Source organism: Mustela nivalis, assembly GCF_964662115.1.
Source record: "Mustela nivalis genome assembly, chromosome: 4".
In the NCBI taxonomy this organism is placed as follows: Eukaryota; Metazoa; Chordata; class Mammalia; order Carnivora; family Mustelidae; genus Mustela; species Mustela nivalis.
The window spans coordinates 119,031,572-119,051,462 of NC_139023.1; the positions used below are offsets into that span (position 1 = coordinate 119,031,572).

Consider the following 19,891-nt stretch of genomic DNA (forward strand, 5'->3'; position numbering starts at 1 on the left):
CCCTCCATCCATGCCTTTACATTCCCAAGGCATGACTTGATTTTTAGTTCTTCCCCCCAGATTATTAAAACACCTCAGTTAGATTTCTATACAGTTCAGTTCCTACACATTCTCTTATTTGTGTGTGCAGTATAGATTCTATATATTGCACAGATTCCTATATAATACAATTCCTATACAATCTTTCATCTTACCTAGTTATCCACTTTTGTCAAACATACCCTCTAAAATCACAAATCACACTATGTCAGTGTCCTAAAAATATGACTCAGAAGAAAGTCTCAGGGTCTGACATTCAAAGTTTTCTCTATTCTGATCAAATAGCTTCCTTCTTTTTATCCACAGCCTTCCTAGCCTAACTGATCTAACTAAATATTTCCCTTTTACAGTGGGCAATTTCTTACCTCTTATCATTGCATGTAGTAATAACCTTGAGTGTAATGCTCATTTCTACCTATTTTTACTTTTCTAAATTCTAATCACTCTTCATAGTCCAATACAAATGCTACCTTTTCTGTAATTATCATTCTAAGCTAAAAATTGCTCTTCTCCAGCATCTTAATATACTCTACCCCTGTATACAGCATTTATTTCAATCCATATATTACAGATTGTTTTATACACATTAATCAGGATCAATTTTCTTCTTCTTCTTTTTTTTAAGTAGGCTCTACAATCAGTGCAGAGCCCAGTACAGAGCCTGAACTCATGACCTGGATATTGAGCGAAGATTAAGAGTCAGATGCTTAACTGACTGAGCCACCCAGGTATGCTGATCAGGATCAATTTATAGTTATTTTTGCATTTTTCTCACAAGCACAGTTCTTTATACACAGCAGGCATTTAATAAATATCTTTAAACATGAATTAATTACAGCTCACATTTTAAAAATGTTTTCTTCAATCCATAAATTTTTATAAAACTACTTTGGATTCTTACACAAAATAATGTGAACTTCTTGAATACATAATCATTTAAAATTCAATGGCTGTTTTTTCAGAGGGTTGAGGTAGGGTAGCTCAGTGCCTTTTACATTTCCTACTCCACTAAAAAAACAAAAAACAAAAACAAAAACAAAAAAATCAAGCAAGAATATTTAAGAATTACCTTTTCAACATCTGAAAGAGAAGTCAGTGACTGATTCTGAAGAACCTCTGGTGCGGTGAATGCACGAAGGTCCTGATCGGAAATATTTTCATCTGTAAACGACACACTACCGGATGGCAGCAACAGCAGAGACCACGGAGAAATGATGAAACCAAGGGCAGCAGGATCAGCTATGCTTACTGGTTTGTAATCACACAGAATAAAAAAGGAAAAAAACAAAAACAACAAACCCTGCTTAGAATTATAATCGCAGTATAGATCATTTAAATGACTATCCCAACTTATATTTATGTTAACATGTTAACATACACCAAAGCAACATGCTACAAAGAGAATGGGTTTCATGATTGCTAGCATTATTAACAACATCACCTTGATTTGGCTTAACCTTCTAAAACTTAGATGGTAAAATTTGGAGAGCAGAAATAGAAAATTTTCACTGTCAGTCATAAGAATTAAATTTGGTTCAAAAACTTGACCACAGTGATACAGTTGAGCATAAGGATCAAGTGGTTCCTTAAACTTTGGGAAGGGGGAATCATGGATTCTTTTGAGGATTTGGTGAAAAATATGGTCTCTTTTTTTTGAGGATATAGAAAACTATAAAACTGCATACAAAAGAGATTCAAGGATCTCCTTACAGACCACTTATGGACCCTATGTTAAGATTTCCTCATTTAGACTATCGTGTTCTGAAACACAGAAAATAATTCCTTTGATAATTTATCAGATTTGGACTTAGTAAGGTTTCAACTATAGAGAATGTTTTTCGTTTGGCACCAAAATAGGTATTTGTCTGAATTCAGATTTGTCTTGTTTGCATTTGTTCATTATTTTACCAGAATTTCAGATAGCTTCTGTACTACCAAATGTGATCATTGGGGTCTCTAACATTTTTTTGTTTTAATGTTTGCATGTATGGGTGCCTAACAGCACATGTTTAAGAGAGTATCAAAAACAAAACAAAACAACTCTCTCTCTCTCCTTCAATTTCAGCAGGCCTGCTTGCAAAAGTAAAAGTATACATTAGACTCAACAAAATAGACTTATTAGAGGTAATTTATTTTGTCCTCCCATTGCAAAAGGAAACTAATCTATGTTTTAAGGTAACTGCTACATGACCTGGATTATGGACTCAAGAAACTGCTAGAGGGGAGTCACAAAAGGTCTGTGACTGCTGGTGCCACTATTTCTCAGTCCAACAAGCTGTACTGATACCTCTCTATGTCTAAGAAACTGACCAAAGTCTAAGGCACAATTTGTTAAACATACTAAAGTATCTATGCTTTCCTGAAAACAACTTTTATTAGAATGGAAATTATTGATCCTTTCTGACTTTTTTACCAGAATTTGACTTACGTTAATAAAAAATAAACTATTAAAATTCATTCCTTTTCTGAAGATTAAAAAGACAATTATATGTTCTCCTGTTTTTTTATGAATCTGAAACACGTCTTTAGTAATTGTGTCAAGGAAGAAAAACAAGTTTGAATGTATCCTTTCATCAGTGAGCACATCTCCTGTTACATTGAAGCTGAGTCACAGACTAGTGGTCCTTATAGTCCCACCCGATCACACATCAGGCAGCTAAAAACATGGCCCGCAATTCTTATGGTAAAATATGTTTTAATGAGTCATCACAGCTGGTAAAGGCTAAGTATATTGTCTCTCATAGCCACTTTACACATTTTCTGTTAGAAGCTTCTTCTTGGGTATTTCATGCATAAATATTACACAGTCTGATGAAAGAGAACTCAAACAGGGCAGAATAATATTTTCCTTGACTAACAATCCTATTCGAAATATCAATATTTCCCATGTCACAGATATTATAAAACTGTCTACAATCAATTCCTTTCAAATTAGCAATAAAACGGAACAAACATTAGGAGACCAATAAGGAAGGCCACCTACTAACTAATATCTGGTATGAGATGATGACGGTCAGGAACCACATAGTGGTAGTAGGAGTGGTGGCAACCTGTTGGGACCCGAATGGATTTTAGAGGTAGCGACAACAGAATTCCTGAAAAACTGGATGTGAAGCAAGAGAATGAGAAGAATCAGGATGACTCCAAGATTTTGGTCTCAGTAATGGGAAGGATGGAGTGTCTTCAACTGAGTTAGAGAGCACAGGTTGCTGAAGTAGGGGTTGGGAGGTGTTGGTAGGAATCAGAACTTTACTTTGGGACCTACTATGTTTAAGGTAACTATTAGATATTCAAATTGGGGTATCAGTAGGCAGGTGGGTTGCAATTTGGGCAGAAGGTCTGAACTGGAGATACATTTGGGGGGTCAATGGCCTAATAGACGGTATTCAAAGTCTTGTGCCTGGATGAGCTCAGCAAAAAATGAGTTCAGATTAGAAAAGAAATCAAGGGCAAGGACCATACCCTTAATGTAAAGACATACTCCAACATTAAGACTAATGGCTCCTTGTCAGTTTTTTCCCGCAGGTTGTTCTTCTCTTAGGCATCTGTGCACGCATGGTGCTATAATCTCCCTCTCACACTTCTTTCTCTCATCACTGCCAATCTCCACCCCCACTATTTTAAATGATTCTTTTTATTAGCCTTTCTATGCCGTTCCCCAGTATCTAATCCTAAATCTAAGAGAGGAGGCTAGGGTTTTAACTCTCATTTCTGATTCCTGTCAGTCTTATTTGGGGATAGTATTATGATTTTTTTGTATACTTGTTACCACTTGAATTTATAAATAATAGGAAATCACCGCTAATGGAAAGGCATAAATACTACTCAGACATCTAAAGGCTATGTCCTGTCTTGCCATATTGGGTGCTAGTGTCCACTTAGACCAGAAAAGAGCTTGCTATACTTCTCTTCCTCATTCGAGGCCACAGACTAACCCAACCCTACCCCATCCTTGACAGGGTAGCACAGAACAGAAACTGTGAAGGTGAAGGTAATCCATAATTGCTTAGCACTACAATATTAAGAGATTTATTTACCAGCACAACCAAGGTCAGCAAAACTATTGGTCCTCTGGCAAGACCTTTTATCTTTCAAATTGTACTTTATACAACAGGTTTGTGTTTGTTTGTTTTTACCAATATCTAAGGTATACCATTATTATAAACAGTATTCATATTTAAACACAACCTTCCCAACATGATAAGTCATTTGCTCAGAGAGCCTACAGTACCACTGGGGAGATAAAGTGTATTTATGAATAAATACAAGATAGAAAGCATAAGGTATCTAAGAGAGAAAAAAAAAACACAAAAGGGAGTTTAGAGGACAGCATAATTACTTCAACTACAATGAAGAAAGAATTAATTTCTTTTTTTTATATGTGGCCCTTTAATGTGAGTAAGATTTGACCATGGTTCATGGTTAAGAGGGAGATTTCAAGAAAAGAAACAGCCAAAGCAAAGACATGTGGTCAGGAAATTATTAAGTTTGTACAAGGAACAGCAAGATCTTTGGGCAGAGAAATGGTAGAGAGCAGTGAGAAACAAAATCACCAAGGTGGGTCATATTTTCACTTATTAGAAAACACACACACATAAAGAAATGACAGATATTTTCATTGTTTTCAAATGTGATTTTTAAAGGTCTGGTAATAGAGCTAATACAGCTGCAACAACAAACTACACTGCTGTCAAATACCCAAAACACACACGTACAACATTTAGTATTAGATTCTTTAGAGAACAGTCAAACCACAAAATATATTTTTCAATAGTTGTAAAGGGTTATGCAAACCTACAAGTGAGGAAATTTAGAGTAGTGGTTCAAATCAGTATAATTCACTGTCCTTGTCTAACCACAAGGAAAGAATTTAAAGCAAATGCATGCAAAATCCTTCACAGAATGCTAACAAAAGAATACTTAAAAATGGAATTCCAGAAGCTTGTAATTTGATGTCCTGTGTTTTACTTGTGTGATGATTATCTCAAGAATGTTATTATTATGAAACAGTAAATCAGATGTGAACTGATTCCAGTAGTCAAATGATTCTATTTATAGACTTTTACCAACATTCCACAGAAAAAGTTGCTTAAACAAGTGGCGAGAGGCAAAATTAGAAATAAGCAAAAGTCTGATATGCAAAGAAATATCTTACTCAGAGCTTCTTTCCAATGTTCCCTTAAAATAAGTTCCATAGCCATGCTTTCATTAAAATTAATTTTTTAAAAAAGATTTAGTTTATTTATTTGGGAGAGAGTACAGACCTGTGGGTGAGTACAAGTGAGGGGAAGGGTAGAAGGGGAGGTACAGAGAGAGGGAAAGAGAGAATCTCAAGCAGATTCCAAGCTGTTCATGGACCCTGACATGGGGCCCCATCTCACAACCCTGAGATCATGACCTGAGGCAAAATCAGGAGTCAGATGCTTAACCGACAGCCACCAGGTGCCCACCATACTGTTTTTCCCCCAAAAGAGTTTACTTTTTATTGTCTCCTTCATTTTATTTTTTGGCCTTCCAATTAGGGTATAAAGATTAGGGCAATGACCATGACTGGTAACAAACACAATAAGAGAACTAAACAGGAATCATCTAAAGATTTAGAACAAGGACATCATTTTGGCCTGATATATTCCCTTTGCCTATTTAAGTATATATACAGAAATTGCAGTCCTCCTATTCCATATGTTCTATTAAAGTGCTTGTCAAAAATTTATGCAGTGGACACTGTTCCAAACTCCAAAAAATTTGATGAAGTCACTCTTAATACACAATTCTCAAAAATTCAGTTTGTGTGTATATACAAACATATATAGTGTTAAATAAATCATCTGGTATAACAATGCATAAAAAAATCGGTTCAGAATGTTTGAACTTTTACTTGATTAGTAAAACTTTGTGATAAATTATTTAAGATTCACTGGGAATTATAGGCTATGCTACAGATCGATTCCCAATTCAAAATTTGTTGATTCCTCATAAATTGTTACTACTGGTTTAAAACTTCAGTTTCTCTGACATGGATCAGAATAAAATAGCAATCCTATTTTGAAAAAAAAGTGTAAATAATTGGAATTGAGACATCTATTTCTCGCTCTTAAATAAATAAATCTTTAAAAATTAAAAAGAGAGAGAGAGAGAGAGGAAGTATAGTATAATGATTAAGACTTCAGACGGATGCCAGTATCCCTGGGTTAATATCCTAGGTTTGACTTTTATAGCTTATACTGTGATCTTAAATAAGTTACCTAGCCTCTCTTTGCCTTGACTTCCTCATCTGAATAGGTAAGGTTGTTGTGAGGATTCATGGAAAAAGCCCTTGGAACTGTTCCTGGCACACAGTAAGTACAATACAAAAGTAGGGGGCTATTACGCTTTCTTTGGCAGCGCACAGACAACAGTGGTTGCTATTACTATTTAATGTCTTTTCTTTGAAAATACCACATGTAGACAGTACATCTAAGAAAACTCACTGTATTTAAGTTCATCCTCAATCTCCTACTTAGCTCCCCCCCACATGGAATGGAACATAAGGAGCATACAATATATAACAGGTACTGTAAATTTCAGAAGAATAGATCAAATTAGATTTTTAGGAACTTTTTGACATCTAGTATCTAAAAGTCATATTAGAAATATGGATAATTTAAAGTATTAAGTATCCTAAAATATTATTTTTTTCTTTAATTCCTTGGGGGAATGTACCTTCTATAAGTGTTCTATTTATTATATTGTATTCCTAGTTAGCAATGTTACCAAATTTATAAAAACTAGTTTATAATTTTATAATAATCCAGTTTGTACTTACTAACTATTCATGTGAAATTGGTGTTTTACTGTACCTAGTGATTGTGTTTAGGTATGACATAAATTATTAGATGAAGATGTTTATCTGGGATGTACACATATCAACTATGTTATCAACATACAGTTTTAAAAATTTTTATTTGTAATAGAAGTGATAGCATGCTGATAAAATGAAATTATGCAGACATGCCCTCCAAATTGATATATTTTATGAACTTTTCTTGACTACAATAGGAAAAAAAGGCATTTTTTTTCTTCATGATGACATTTATTCACACTAATATACACATATATACACATTCTTTTTCTTTTTTACTTTTAAACACTAAACACATGCAAGCCACCTATCCAAACCACAGCCACTGGAATCTTGTTATGGCATCTGATCAATTAGGCTTCTAGTAGTTTTGTTTTGTTTATGTACTTGCAAGATTCTTGAGGTAATTCCAAACCGTGCATCTTGTTAACAGAATACCAAAGAGATCTGAACTTTAAAAAGAGGTGTATAGGCAATCTATATTAGTAAAACTGAATTGGTTATGATTATTAAAAGCAACAGGGCTTATACGGCTAGATAATATGAATACAGAAGGAACCATGTCCCTATGAATTTGCTCTCTACTTCAGCAAACTTTCTTGGCCACCCAATCCAAAAAGCATGAAAGAAACAGCAGCAGTTCCTTTCACATCTTCTTTCATTCGTATCATATTCTGAGGAAGTTGTGTACTTTATTCTCTTCATATATTAAGTTCCTCGCCTTTCTTTGCACTCATCAATAAAAACTGCACACCTAAAAATTGTACACCAAAATACTGAATGAACAAAATGCTTTTGTAATTCTGCTTTCATACATTTCTTCTCGAATGGAAGTGTTGTAAGGATGTTAACTATGAAATATTTTAAAAAAGATTTTATTTATTTATTTGTCAGAGAAAGAGATCAAGAGAGTGAGCACAAGCAGGGAGAACAGCAAGCAGAGGCAGAAGCAGGCACCCTGCTGAACAAGGAGCCCAATGTGGGACGTGCTTCCAGCACCATGGTATCAGGACATGAGCTGAAGGCAGACGCTTAACTGACTGAGCCACCCAGGCGTCCCTGAATTTCTTTCTTTCTTTCTTTTTTTAATATTTTATTTCTTTATTTGACAGAGAGAGAGAGATCACAAGTAGGCGGAGAGGCAGGCAGAGAGAGAGGTGGAAGCAGGCTCCCTGCCGAGCAGAGAGCCCGATGTGGGGCGCGATCCCAGGACCCCGCAATCATAACCTCAGCCAAAGGCAGAGGCTTAATCCACTGAGTCACCCAGGTGCCCATCCCTGAATTTCTTAAAGATCAGGTACAAAGCAATTACAATGACGTAATTGCAGTATTTGAAAAAAATGAATTTGTTTATAATTCCAACTCTACCACAGGTTCACAGTCTTAGGGTGTCCTTCTGCCTTGCTCTGCTATGACAATAATTTGTCAATTTACATTTTGCCAGTCACAAAAAAAGGTTATTTTGGAGCTTCATTATGAAGGAAAACAAAGTTTTCTTTCAATACCAGGTAGTTTAAATTATTCACTGAGAGATTATATTTTATTCTATTCTTGAATCTTTATTATTATCCATTATTCCAAGTATGAGTCAAAAGAAGTGTCAACTTAGTTAATCAGAATATTGAAACAAACTTTAAATTTACAAAGGATCTGCCTTAGATTGAGGTAACACAAGCCTCCTATCTCCTAGTGTCCTAAGTCTCAGAATTTTGGTGTGAATTTTGGAGACAGGGCACAGGATTCTGCACAGTATTTTCAAAAAGTTTCCTGGAGATTCAGATACCTATATCAGTTGAGCTGACACATATATAAGAACTATTACCCTTCAGAGGGTCAATAAAATGGTATCACAGCTCAATTAAGTTGCTTCTTGACCTTGTACTTGTTTCATTTCTATGTCAATTAATGGACTGTAAGAACATCAGGAGATGGAGAGTATGTACGAGTTTATATTCTCCCCTAATGTTTAATTATTTTTTCGGTTTATAAAGCCACAAAAGAAGCATTTTTCAAGAGATATGGCAAACGAGAGTGTTTTATTCAAATTATAATAAAGTCATTTTGTATTAGAAAAGCAGAATGCCTGTCAGAAATAATTTTAGACTAGAAGTAAGACCTACATAGTTCTTCTCTATTTATAAGGAAGGAGCTGGATAAATGGCACCAAACTGAAGATCCCACTGTGCATTTAGAAATAAGTTGCTTTACTCACCTAATCAAATGATCTTCATTTGTTTTTTTTCTTTCTTATCCCCAAAGTAAAGAAAACTACAAATGAACTTCCTATGCATTTTGCTTTTTCAAAAAAATTTTTTTTATTAATATATAATGTATTATTTGCCCCAGGGGTACAGGTCTGTGAATCATCAGCTTACATATTTCATAGCACTCAGCATAGCACATACCCTCCCCAATAGCCATAACCCTACCACCCTATCCCATCCTCTCCCACCCCCCAGCAACCTTCAGTTTGTTTTGTGAGTTAATTAAGAATCTCTTATGGTTTGTCTCCCTCCTGATTCCATTTTGTTTCGTTTTTTCCTTGAATTTTGCTTCTTTGCCCCTTTCTATAAATCCAGGGAATATCTATGTTTTATCTTTTCTGGCCTTGCAGCGAGCACCTCTGATCTCCTACCTTGTCTGATATATGCATGTATCCTTACATATACAACTTGTATTTAGAAATACAAGTTGATATATGTCTGATATATGCATGTATCCTTACATATACAACTTGTATTTAGAAAAGATACTAGGACTAACAACAAATTTTATTTCCTGAAGGAGAGCCCAAATGTCGAGAACAAAACTATTTCCCATATATGAAATCTTTTACGCTGCAGACTTCTAAAAGACAAATTTGTTTGAAAGTGGTTTTTTGCTGAAAATATGCCAATCATAGCTTATTTAACCAACCCATTCAAGTAGTTGTGACAATGCTCATCTTGAATGGTAAAGTCCATTTCAAAACTTGGTTATATTTTGGAACCCAGTGCCAAACTTCTTAAAGCATTGGCATTTTTTTTTTTAAAGATTTTATTATTTGACAGAGAGACAGCGAGAGAGGGAACACAGCAGGGGGAGTGGGAAAGGGGGAAGCAGACTCCCATGGAGAAAAGACCTAGATGAGAGTCTTGATCCCAGGACCCTCAGATCATGACCTGAGCCGAAGGTAGATGCTTAACAACGAGCAGCCCAGGCGCCCCTTTCAAAGGCATTTCTACTGCTTCCCAGCACCCTCCTGACAGCCTCTGTAGATTATGCAGTGGCTGCATTACATTTTGTCTGGCAAATTAAACTATAACCAAGGTAATCAGCAACGGAAAAAAATTTTAAATTAAAGGCCATTTATAAAACAACAAGTTTTATTTTTTCTTCCTCCAACACATTTTCAAGTACCTAAAAAAAAATCTTTTCCCACTACTGCTATCTGAATAACACTGGGGGAAAAAGATTACAAATTTTCAAGAATGAACTCAGCAACTTCTCTTTACTTTCAAGGACCTGGAATTTATACAATAGTTGAAAAACAAAAAATATTAAGGATGACTGGCATTTATTTCATTTTTAAAGAATTGGATGAAAAAGTTAATGAAGATTAGTTTATATTTTCAATTTCTAGAAAAAGGAAGTACAGAGAGAAACTTTTTTTGCCTGAGAAAAACTGACTTTAATTATGACAACATGATTCCACATAACCATGATCTGAAGCTATTTATGAAAAATATTTTTGTGATTACTAATGCTATTCTGTGCTGCTCTTCAGATACCCCATCCTATTTACATTTTCAAGAATTTGTCCTTCTGAAGAGAAATGGGAGAAGTAGGCTTATTTGAATGGCAAATGATTCCACTGTCCAAAAAGAAATATTAGGACACATTTCTTGTAAAAATGTAAAACATGACTGATACACATCACCCAAAAGGTAACAATCTTAACTGGTTACTAAATTATAGGAGGCATAAAGCTCCCTTTTAATTTCTGTATTTGAGAATATAGAGAAGTAATCATAAAACGTTTTCTTTAAAAAGCTTGGTCATATAATGTGGATGAATCTCAGAATGTTGAGTAAAAGAATTCAGACACAAAACAGTTTACATTGTATGATTCTATTTATATGATGTTTAAAATCAAGCAAAATTTATCTATGTAACAGGTCATAATAGTGATTATTCTTGGTAGTCAAGTATTAATTAGGAAAAGAAAGAAACACACATATATATCGCCAAATAATATATAACAAAGGAGACAAGACTATGCCAATGGGGGAAGACAGTCTCTTCAACAAATGGTGTTGGGAAAACTGGACAGCCACATGCAGAAGAATGAAGGTGGACCACCTTCTCCTACCACACACAAAAATAAACTCAAAATGGATTAAAGACCTAAGTGTGAGACCTGAAACCATAAAATTCGTAGAAGAGATCATAGGGAATAATTTCTTTGACATAAGCTATCACAACGTTTTTCTAGTTATGTCTCCTCAGGAAAGGAAAACAAAAACCAAAAAGAAACTACTAGGATTGCATCAATATAAAAAGCTTTTGGGGTGCGTATGTGGCTCAGTCAGTTAAATGTCTGTCTTTGGCTCAGGTCGTTATCCTGGAGTCCCCAGATCAAGCCGGAAAGCTGCTGGGCTCCCTGCTCCTCTCTCTGACCCCTCCCTCCTTGTGCTCTCCCTCTCTGACTCTCTCTCAAATAAAGAAATGAAATCTTAAAAAAAAAACAACAACAAATAAAAAGCTTTTGCACAGTGAAGGAAACCATCAACAAATAAAAAGACAACCTTCTGAACAGAAGATATTTGCAAATGATACAGCCAATAACAGATTAAGATCCAAAATATGAAACAAGTTACACAACTCACCACCAAAAAAACCAAACAATCTGATTAAAAAATGGACAGCGCTGGATGCCTCAGATGTTCAGTTGGTTAAGCATCTGCCTTCGGCTTAGGTCATGCTCCTTCCTCTACCTGCCACACAACCTGCTTATGCTCTTTCTCTCTGATAAATAAATAAATAACATCTTTAAAAATAAAAAATGAATAAAAAATAAAAATAAGAAATGGAGAGAGGACCTGAAAAGACATCTTACCAAAGACATACAGATGGCCAACAGACACATGAAAAGATGTTCAACATCACTAATTATCAGGGAAATGCAAATCAAAACTACAACCAGATATCATCTTATACCTATCAGAATGGCTAAAATCAAAAAGACAAGAAATAAGTGTTGGTGAGGATATGGAGAAAAGGGAAAATTGTGCATTATTGGTAGGAATGTAAACTGGTGCAGCCACTGTGAAAAACAGTGTGGAGTTTCCTCAAAAAAATTAAAAACAGAAATATATGATCCAGTAATAACACTACTGGGTATTTACCCAAACAAAACAAAACAAAACAAAATTCAAAAAAGATACATGCAGCTCTATGTTTATTACAGCATTATTTACAATAACCAAGATACGGAAGTAACCTAAGTGTCCATTGATAGACAAATGGATAAAGAAGATGTGGTAAACACACACACACACACACACACACACATACACAAATACACACACACACAGGAATATTACAAGTCACAAAAAAGGATGAGATCTTGCTATTTGTGATAACATGAATGGACCTAGAGGGTATTATGCTAAGTAAGTGCGAAAGAGAAGGACAGATACTGTAAGATTTTACTCATATGTGGAATCTAAAAAACAAGTAAATAAATAATCAAGAAGCAGAATCATATCTATACACACAGAGAACAAACCAATGACTGCCAAAAGGGAGGGGGTGGAGGGTAGGAAAAACGAGCGAAGGGAAGTAGGAGATACAGGCTTCCAGTTATGGAATGAATAAGTTATGGGAATAAAAGGCACAGCATAGGTAATACAGTTAATAATATTGTAAAGGCACTTATGTGGCTTAGTTGGTTAAACGTGGAAGTCTTGGTTTCGGCTCAGATCATGATTTTAGGATTATGAGATTGAGCTCTATGTTGGGTGTGGAGCCAGCTCGAGAGTCTCTCTCTCTCCCTCACTCTCTGCCCCTCCTCCACACTCAAAGGCTCTCTTTCTCCCCCCCCCCCAATTAATAAATATTGTAAGAGGGTTGTATGGCAAAAGATGGTAGCTACATTTGTGCTGAGCACAGCATAACATATACAGAAGTTGAATCGCTGTGTTGTATACCTGAAACTATGTCTCAGCTATAATCAAAGAAGGAGGAGGCAGAGGAGGAGGAAGAAGAACTGAAAGGAAGGAGCGTGAGGGAGACCTCCCAGGTTCTATATCTTGATCTGGGTGGTAGTTATACGGGTGTGTGCTTTCATATAATTCATCAGGCTGTACAATTAACAATAATGCTCTTTATTAAGTAGGTGAGGTGGATTAAGAAGTACAAACTTCCAGTTATTAAAAAGAAAAAAAGCACAACACTCCTTACTACATATATGATACCTCAATATTTTAAAAAAAATCCTTAACTATGAAATTCAAACAATACTTATTGTGAGTAAAATTCTTTTTATCAGCCTAGGATGAGGCTAGAAAGAATGACCTGTAGCAACTTTCCTGTGTATATATATGACTCTTGGGGAGCCTGGTCAGTCAGTTGAATATCTGCCTTTGACTCAGGTCATGATCCCAGGGTCCTAGGATTTAGCCCCATGTTGGGCTCCCTGCTTAGTGGGGGAGGCTGCTTCACCCTCTCCCACTGTTTGTGGTCTATCACATGCCCTCTTTGTCAAACAAATTTTTAAAAAATGTATGACTCTTTAAATTTGTAAAATGGTCTGTCAGATCTCGAGCCAAAAAATTTTCAAATCAAAACAGTGTATTCACTGTGTATTTATGAGGGGAGGTGTGGTTTACTACAAGTGCTTCATACACTTGTGAAGCAACTGACATTATTCATTTTAAGAATGCTAGATACTAATTTCATGTTTTATGGTTTGTTTCCAGGGAGAGAAATGGGGTAATGTTGTCTGGTTCAAACACACTTAACTTGAAGGACCTGTTCATTGTGGCTTTATAAAGACAGGGCAAGATGTGGCTTGTCAAAGACAACTGATACACCCTGTTAATCAAGAAAATTATGATTGTAGATAATTAAGAATGTAATATGAAGAGACTAGTTAGGATTTGGTCTTTTAAAAGCTGTATAGACTGTACCAAGATTTACTCAAAAGATTTTAATCCATAAAAACTTTCTATATTTACTACAAAGGCTTATAAAACAAACCAACCAAGAAATCAGTTTGAAGTTCAGTGCTTTGTCTCTCTTCTCAAGGTTGAGTTATTTATTCTCCATTGTTTCTACCAGATTGGAAGTTGTACATTTCTCTCTCTCTCTCTCTTTTTTTTTTTTAAAAGATTTTATTTATTTGACAGAGAGAGAGATCACAAGTAGGCAGAGAGGCAAGCAGAGAGAGGGGGGGAAGCAGGCTCCCTGCTGAGCAGAAAGCCAGATGTAGGGCTCCATCCTAGGACCTTGAGATCATGATCAGGGCCAAAGGCAGAGGCCTAACCCACTGAACCACCCAGGCATGCCTGCACATTTCTCTCTTTTTGTTTTCTGATTATCTCACAAATTTTGAGGATATTACTATGCAAGCTCTAAAGTCAATAAACCTATCCTATCATTCCCATAAGTCAGACCTTTAAGCTGTTTTAACTCCTATCATTTACCTAAATATTATTATCTGTAAACTTAAATTTGACATCATCTTTCTTAATGTTTTAATATAGACAATGCTTATTTAGATTTGCCATCAAGTTAGCTAATTGTTGTGCTTATCATTCCTTTGTTAAGCCTTCTTCTTCCTTTTGGGTTAAATTTCCTTCTTCTGGAAATACATTTTTTAGTAGTTTCTTCAATGATGTTTCATTGATGGTAAATATTCACTTTTTCATGAAAATGCTTTTGTTTTGCCGGTTTAAGAGGACATTAAATTCTATCTGCACATTCTGGTAGAGTAGCGATTAGCCACATACAGCTTTTAAGAACTGGAAATGTGCCGAACATAAGTGAGAAACTGAATTTCACATATATTTTAAATTTTAAAATGAAAGTGCACCTGTATCGCTCAGTTGGTTAAGTAACTTCTTGATCTCAGGGTCATGTGTTGAAGCCCTGTGTTGGACTCCATGCTGGTCATGGAGTCTACTTAAAAAAATGAATAAATTTAAGAATGAATATTTAATCAGTTTTTGGGAAACTGCTTAAAGTATGCTTGGAACAGCTTGAGTATGTAAATATACTTTTTCATCAATACATTTCATAAGACCTAAATATTCTTGATGAAATTTAGAGTATATTGAGATGGGTTATGAATATAAAATAATTTTAAATTAATATAAATAAGTGTACATCTTATTAATCCTTTTTAATATTGACTACATATTAGAATATTTTAATAGATTAAATACAGTAAAATTAACTTCACCTATTTCTTTTTAAGCCTTTTTAAAAATGGCTCCTAGGGAAAGGAGAACCCTCCTACACTGTTGGTGGGAATGCAAGCTGGTGCAACCACTCTGGAAAACAGCATGGAGGTTCCTCAAAAAGTTGAAAATAGAGCTACCTTATGACCCAGCAATTGCACTACTGGGTATTTTTCCTAAACATACAAATGTAGTGATCCAAAGGGGCATGTGCACCCGAATTTTTATAGCAGCAATGTCCACAATAGCCAAACTAAGGAAAGAACCTAGAGGTCCATCAACAGATGAATGGATAAAGAAGATGTGGTATAGATACACAATGGAATATGATGCAGCCATCAAAAGAAATGAAATCTTACCATTTGCAACAATGTGGATGGAACTAGAGGGTATTATGCTTAGCAAAATAAGTCAATCAGAGAAAGACAATTATCAAATGACCTCCCTGATATGAGGGAGTTGAGAGCCAATGTAGGGGGTTTGGGGGTAAGAAAAGAATAAATGAAACAAGATGGGATCAGGAGGGAGACAAACCATAAAAGACTCTTAATCTCACAAAACAAACTGAGAGTTGCTGGAGGGAGGGGGGTAGGGAGACAGTGGTGGGGTTATGGACATTGGGAAAGGTATGTGCTATGAACTATACAAACCTGGTGATTCACAGACCTGTACCCCTGTGACTAATACATTATATGTTAATAAAAAATAAAAAATTTTTAAAAATGGCTCCTAGATAATTTTAAATTATATCCATGATGCATATTATATTTCCATTAGACAGTGTTGTTTTAGGTTATTCTTTAATAATTTTTCTTCTTTTATTATTTTAAAAATAATTACAACATATTCTCATAGCAGTTTTAAGGTAATATTTTACCAAATTCTGATTCTATTGTTGCTGTTATGAAATCCACAATTAGTCTAAGTGTTTTTTCATTGTAACTAATCCATGTTTTCTTTTCTGATGGCTTTAAAAAACTTCTCTTTGTCTATTGTGTTCTGTATGTCCAAGCCCATGAATCTAGGTATGGATAGATATCTATTTCTTTTGACTGTGACTTAAACTTCTGGAATATGAAGTTGTATGTATTTAATCAATTCTGAAAAATCTTTATTATTATATTTTTGTTTATTGTTTTATTTCTCATTCTCTCTAGTTTTCTTTTTTGGAACTCCTGTTAGGGATATGTTGGGCCTTCTCATTCAATCTTCCATGAACCTTAACTCCCTTATATTTTAATTTTTTTTAATTTTTTATTTTTTTTAGATTTTATTTATTTATTTGACAGACAGAGATCACAAGCAGGCAGAGAGGCAGGCAGAGAGAGAGGAGGAAGAAGGCTCCCCGACGAGCAGAGAGCCTGATGCAGGGCTCGATCCCAGGACCCTGGGTTCATGAACTGAGCCAAAGGCAGAGGCTAAACCCACTGAGCCACCCAGGTGCCCTGACTCCCTTATATTTTTAATATCTAAGTGAACTCCTCAGTTTTTCTGTACAGTTTACTAATTTTCTCTATAAAAAGAAAAGGGAATCTGTGTAAACTGTTTTTAAAGATCTCTTACGAGGTTATAAGCTTAGGAACTATATATTTACTTTCTAGATATTTTAATTTTTTTTAATCCTGCCTATATTAAATTGCTAAGGTTACCACTACAAGTATCAGAGCCAGAGTAACTTCAACAATGGAATTTTCTCACAATTCTGGAATCTAGAAATATATGAGCATGGTGCCAGCAGGCCTGGTTTCTGTTATGCCCTCTGTCTTTGGCTTGTCAGTGGCCATCTTCTCCTTGTGTCCTCACCTAGTCTTTGCTCTGTGTGTGTCTGTCCTAATTTTTTATTATTAAAACATCAGTCATATTGGATTAGAGCCCACTCAAATAACCTCATTTTAACTTAAGTTAGCTCTTTAAAGACCCACCTTAGGATTTCAATATAGGACTCTTGAAAGAGCAAGATACAGTCTGTAACCCTGCCTGTTTTTAAAATTTTCAGTATCTTGAACTTTCCTCCCATATTTCTATCACTTTAATATATTATACTTTATTTACTGTTTATATATACTAATTAGATGATTCTATTATAAGAATTTGATGATATTAATTTTTGAAGGTGAGGAATCTGCCTTTGGCTTGGGTTGTGATCTAGGGGTCCTAGATTTGGGTCCCACATTGGGTTCCCTGCTTAGCAGGGAGTCTGCTTCTCCCTCTGACCTCTCCTTCTGCCCCTCCCCCTGCTTGTGCTCTCACTCTTTCAAATAATTAAAATCTTAAAAAAAAAAAAAAAGTAAGAGCTTCAAAACAAACAGAAATCCCCACAGTTTCAAATTAAGAAAAAAAAGGGCCAAGTTCTAAATTTAAAAACAAATTTTCAAAAACATTTGATATATTTTTAAAGTAGCCATATTAAAGCATAATATGACACATAACTACATATACTGAAAGAGTACAATTTGGTGTTCTGACATTTGAATGCACTTGTGAAACTATTATCACTATCAAGATAATAAACATATCCACCACCACACAAAAGTTTTCTAACATACTTTGTAATCCCTGCATTCTATCCTTTCTTCAACTTCTCATCCCAAGCAACCATTAATCTGCTTTATTACTATAGTGTAGTTTGCATATTTTAGGGTTTTAGATTAGAATCATACCGTATGGGTTTTGTTTTTTTTTTTTTGTCTGACTTCCTTCATTATTTTGAAATTAACCCACATTGCTCCATGTATCAAAAGTTTACCTCTTTTTTCCTCAGAAAGTTGAAAATAGAGCTACCCTATGACCCAGCAATTGCACTACTGGGTATTTACCCTAAAGATACAAATGTAGTGATCCGAAGGGGCACAAACACCTGAGTATGTATAGCAGCAATGTCCACAATAGCCAAACTAAGGAAAGAACCTAGAGGTCCATCAACAGATGAATGGATAAAGAAGATGTGATATAGCGGGGCACCTGGGTGGCTCAGTGGGTTAAGCCGCTGCCTTCGGCTCAGGTCATGATCTCAGGGTCCTGGGATCGAGTCCCGCATCAGGCTCTCTGCTCAGCAGGGAGCCTGCTTCCTTCTCTCTCTCTCTCTGCCTGCCTTTCAGTGTACTTGTAATTTCTCTCTGTCAAATAAATAAATAAAATCTTTAAAAAAAAAAAAAAAGAAGATGTGGTGTATATATATATATATATATATATATATATATATATATATATACACACACACAATGGAATACTATGCAGCCATCGAAAGAAATGAAATCTTGCCATTTGCAATGACATGGATAGAACTAGAGGGTATTATGCTAAGTGAAATAAGTCAATTGGAGAAAGACAATTATCATATGATCTTCCTGAAATGAGGAAGTTGAGAGGCAACATGGGGGTTTTTAGGGGTAGGAAGGGAATAAATGAAACAAGATGGGATTGGGAGGGAGATAAAATGTAAGAGATTCTTAATCTCACAAAACAAACTGAGGGTTGCTGGGGGCAGGGGGGAAGGGAGAAGGTGGTTGGGTTAAGGACATTGGGGAGGGTATGTGATATGGTAAGTGTTGGGAAGTGTGTAAACCTGGCGATTCACAGACCTGTACTCCTGGGGCTAATAATACATTATATGTTAAAAAAAATTTTTTTTAGCCCTTTTTATTGCTGTGTATTGTTTCATTATATGGACATACTACAATTTGTTTATCCATTCACCTGTTGAAGGACATTTGGTTTGCTTCCAGGTTTTGCCTATTGCAAATAAAGCTAAGATGAGTATCTACATACAGGGCTTTGTATGGACATAGGTTTTAATTTCTTTTGGTTAAGTATTTATAAGTGTATGATAAGTGTATATTTAACTTTTCAAGAAACTTATAAAACAGTTTCTAAAATGTGAAACTGGATCATTTTATATCCCCAGCAGTATATATATTCTAATAGATGTGAAATAATATCTTTGCGGCTTTAATCTTACATCTTCTTGATGACTAATGATATTGAGATTTTGTATTTATTTTCCTGAAGTCTAATAATTTCAGTTATTTGAAACCAGAAATTTGTATATCCTGTTTGGAGAGCTAACTCTTCAAATCTTCTGCCTATTTTGGGGGTTTGCTTTCTCCTTTACTATTAAGTTTTGAGAATTCTTTATATATTCTGATACAAGCCTTTTATCAGTTACATCATTTACAAATATTTCCTCCCAGTTTGTGACTTCTCCTGTCATTCTCTTAATAATGTGTTAAGAAGATCTCAGGGTTGGGGGGAGGGGAAGAAGATCTCAGGGTCCTAAGATTGAACACCCTGGGCTCTGTGCTGAGTGTGGAGCCTGCTAATGATTCTCTTCTCCCTTTCCTTCTGCTGCCTCCCTCACACACACACATTTTTTTTTTTTTTTGCCTCTATGTTCATGAGTTATATTGGTCTACAGCTTTATTTTCTTTAATATTGTTGTCTGATTTTTTAAGATTTTATTTATTTATTGGACAGAGAGATCCCAAGTAGGCAGAGAGGCAGACAGAGAGAGAGGGAAGCAGGCTCCTCACTGAGCAGAGATTCCCGATGTGGGGATCGATCCCAGGAC

General features: G+C 35.4%; 1 protein-coding gene across 7 annotated transcripts in view; it reads right to left on the minus strand.

Annotated features, from left to right (window-relative positions):
- Nucleotides 1-19,891, minus strand: part of PTPN13 (protein tyrosine phosphatase non-receptor type 13) — a 203,667-nt gene that overhangs the window by 130,025 nt on the left and 53,751 nt on the right. For all 7 annotated transcript variants that reach the window (XM_082726629.1, XM_082726631.1, XM_082726630.1 and 4 more), the window contains exon 3: nt 1,109-1,287. In XM_082726629.1, coding sequence (XP_082582755.1) covers nt 1,109-1,287 — 179 coding nt within the window. The remainder of the gene's footprint in view (nt 1-1,108; nt 1,288-19,891) is intronic.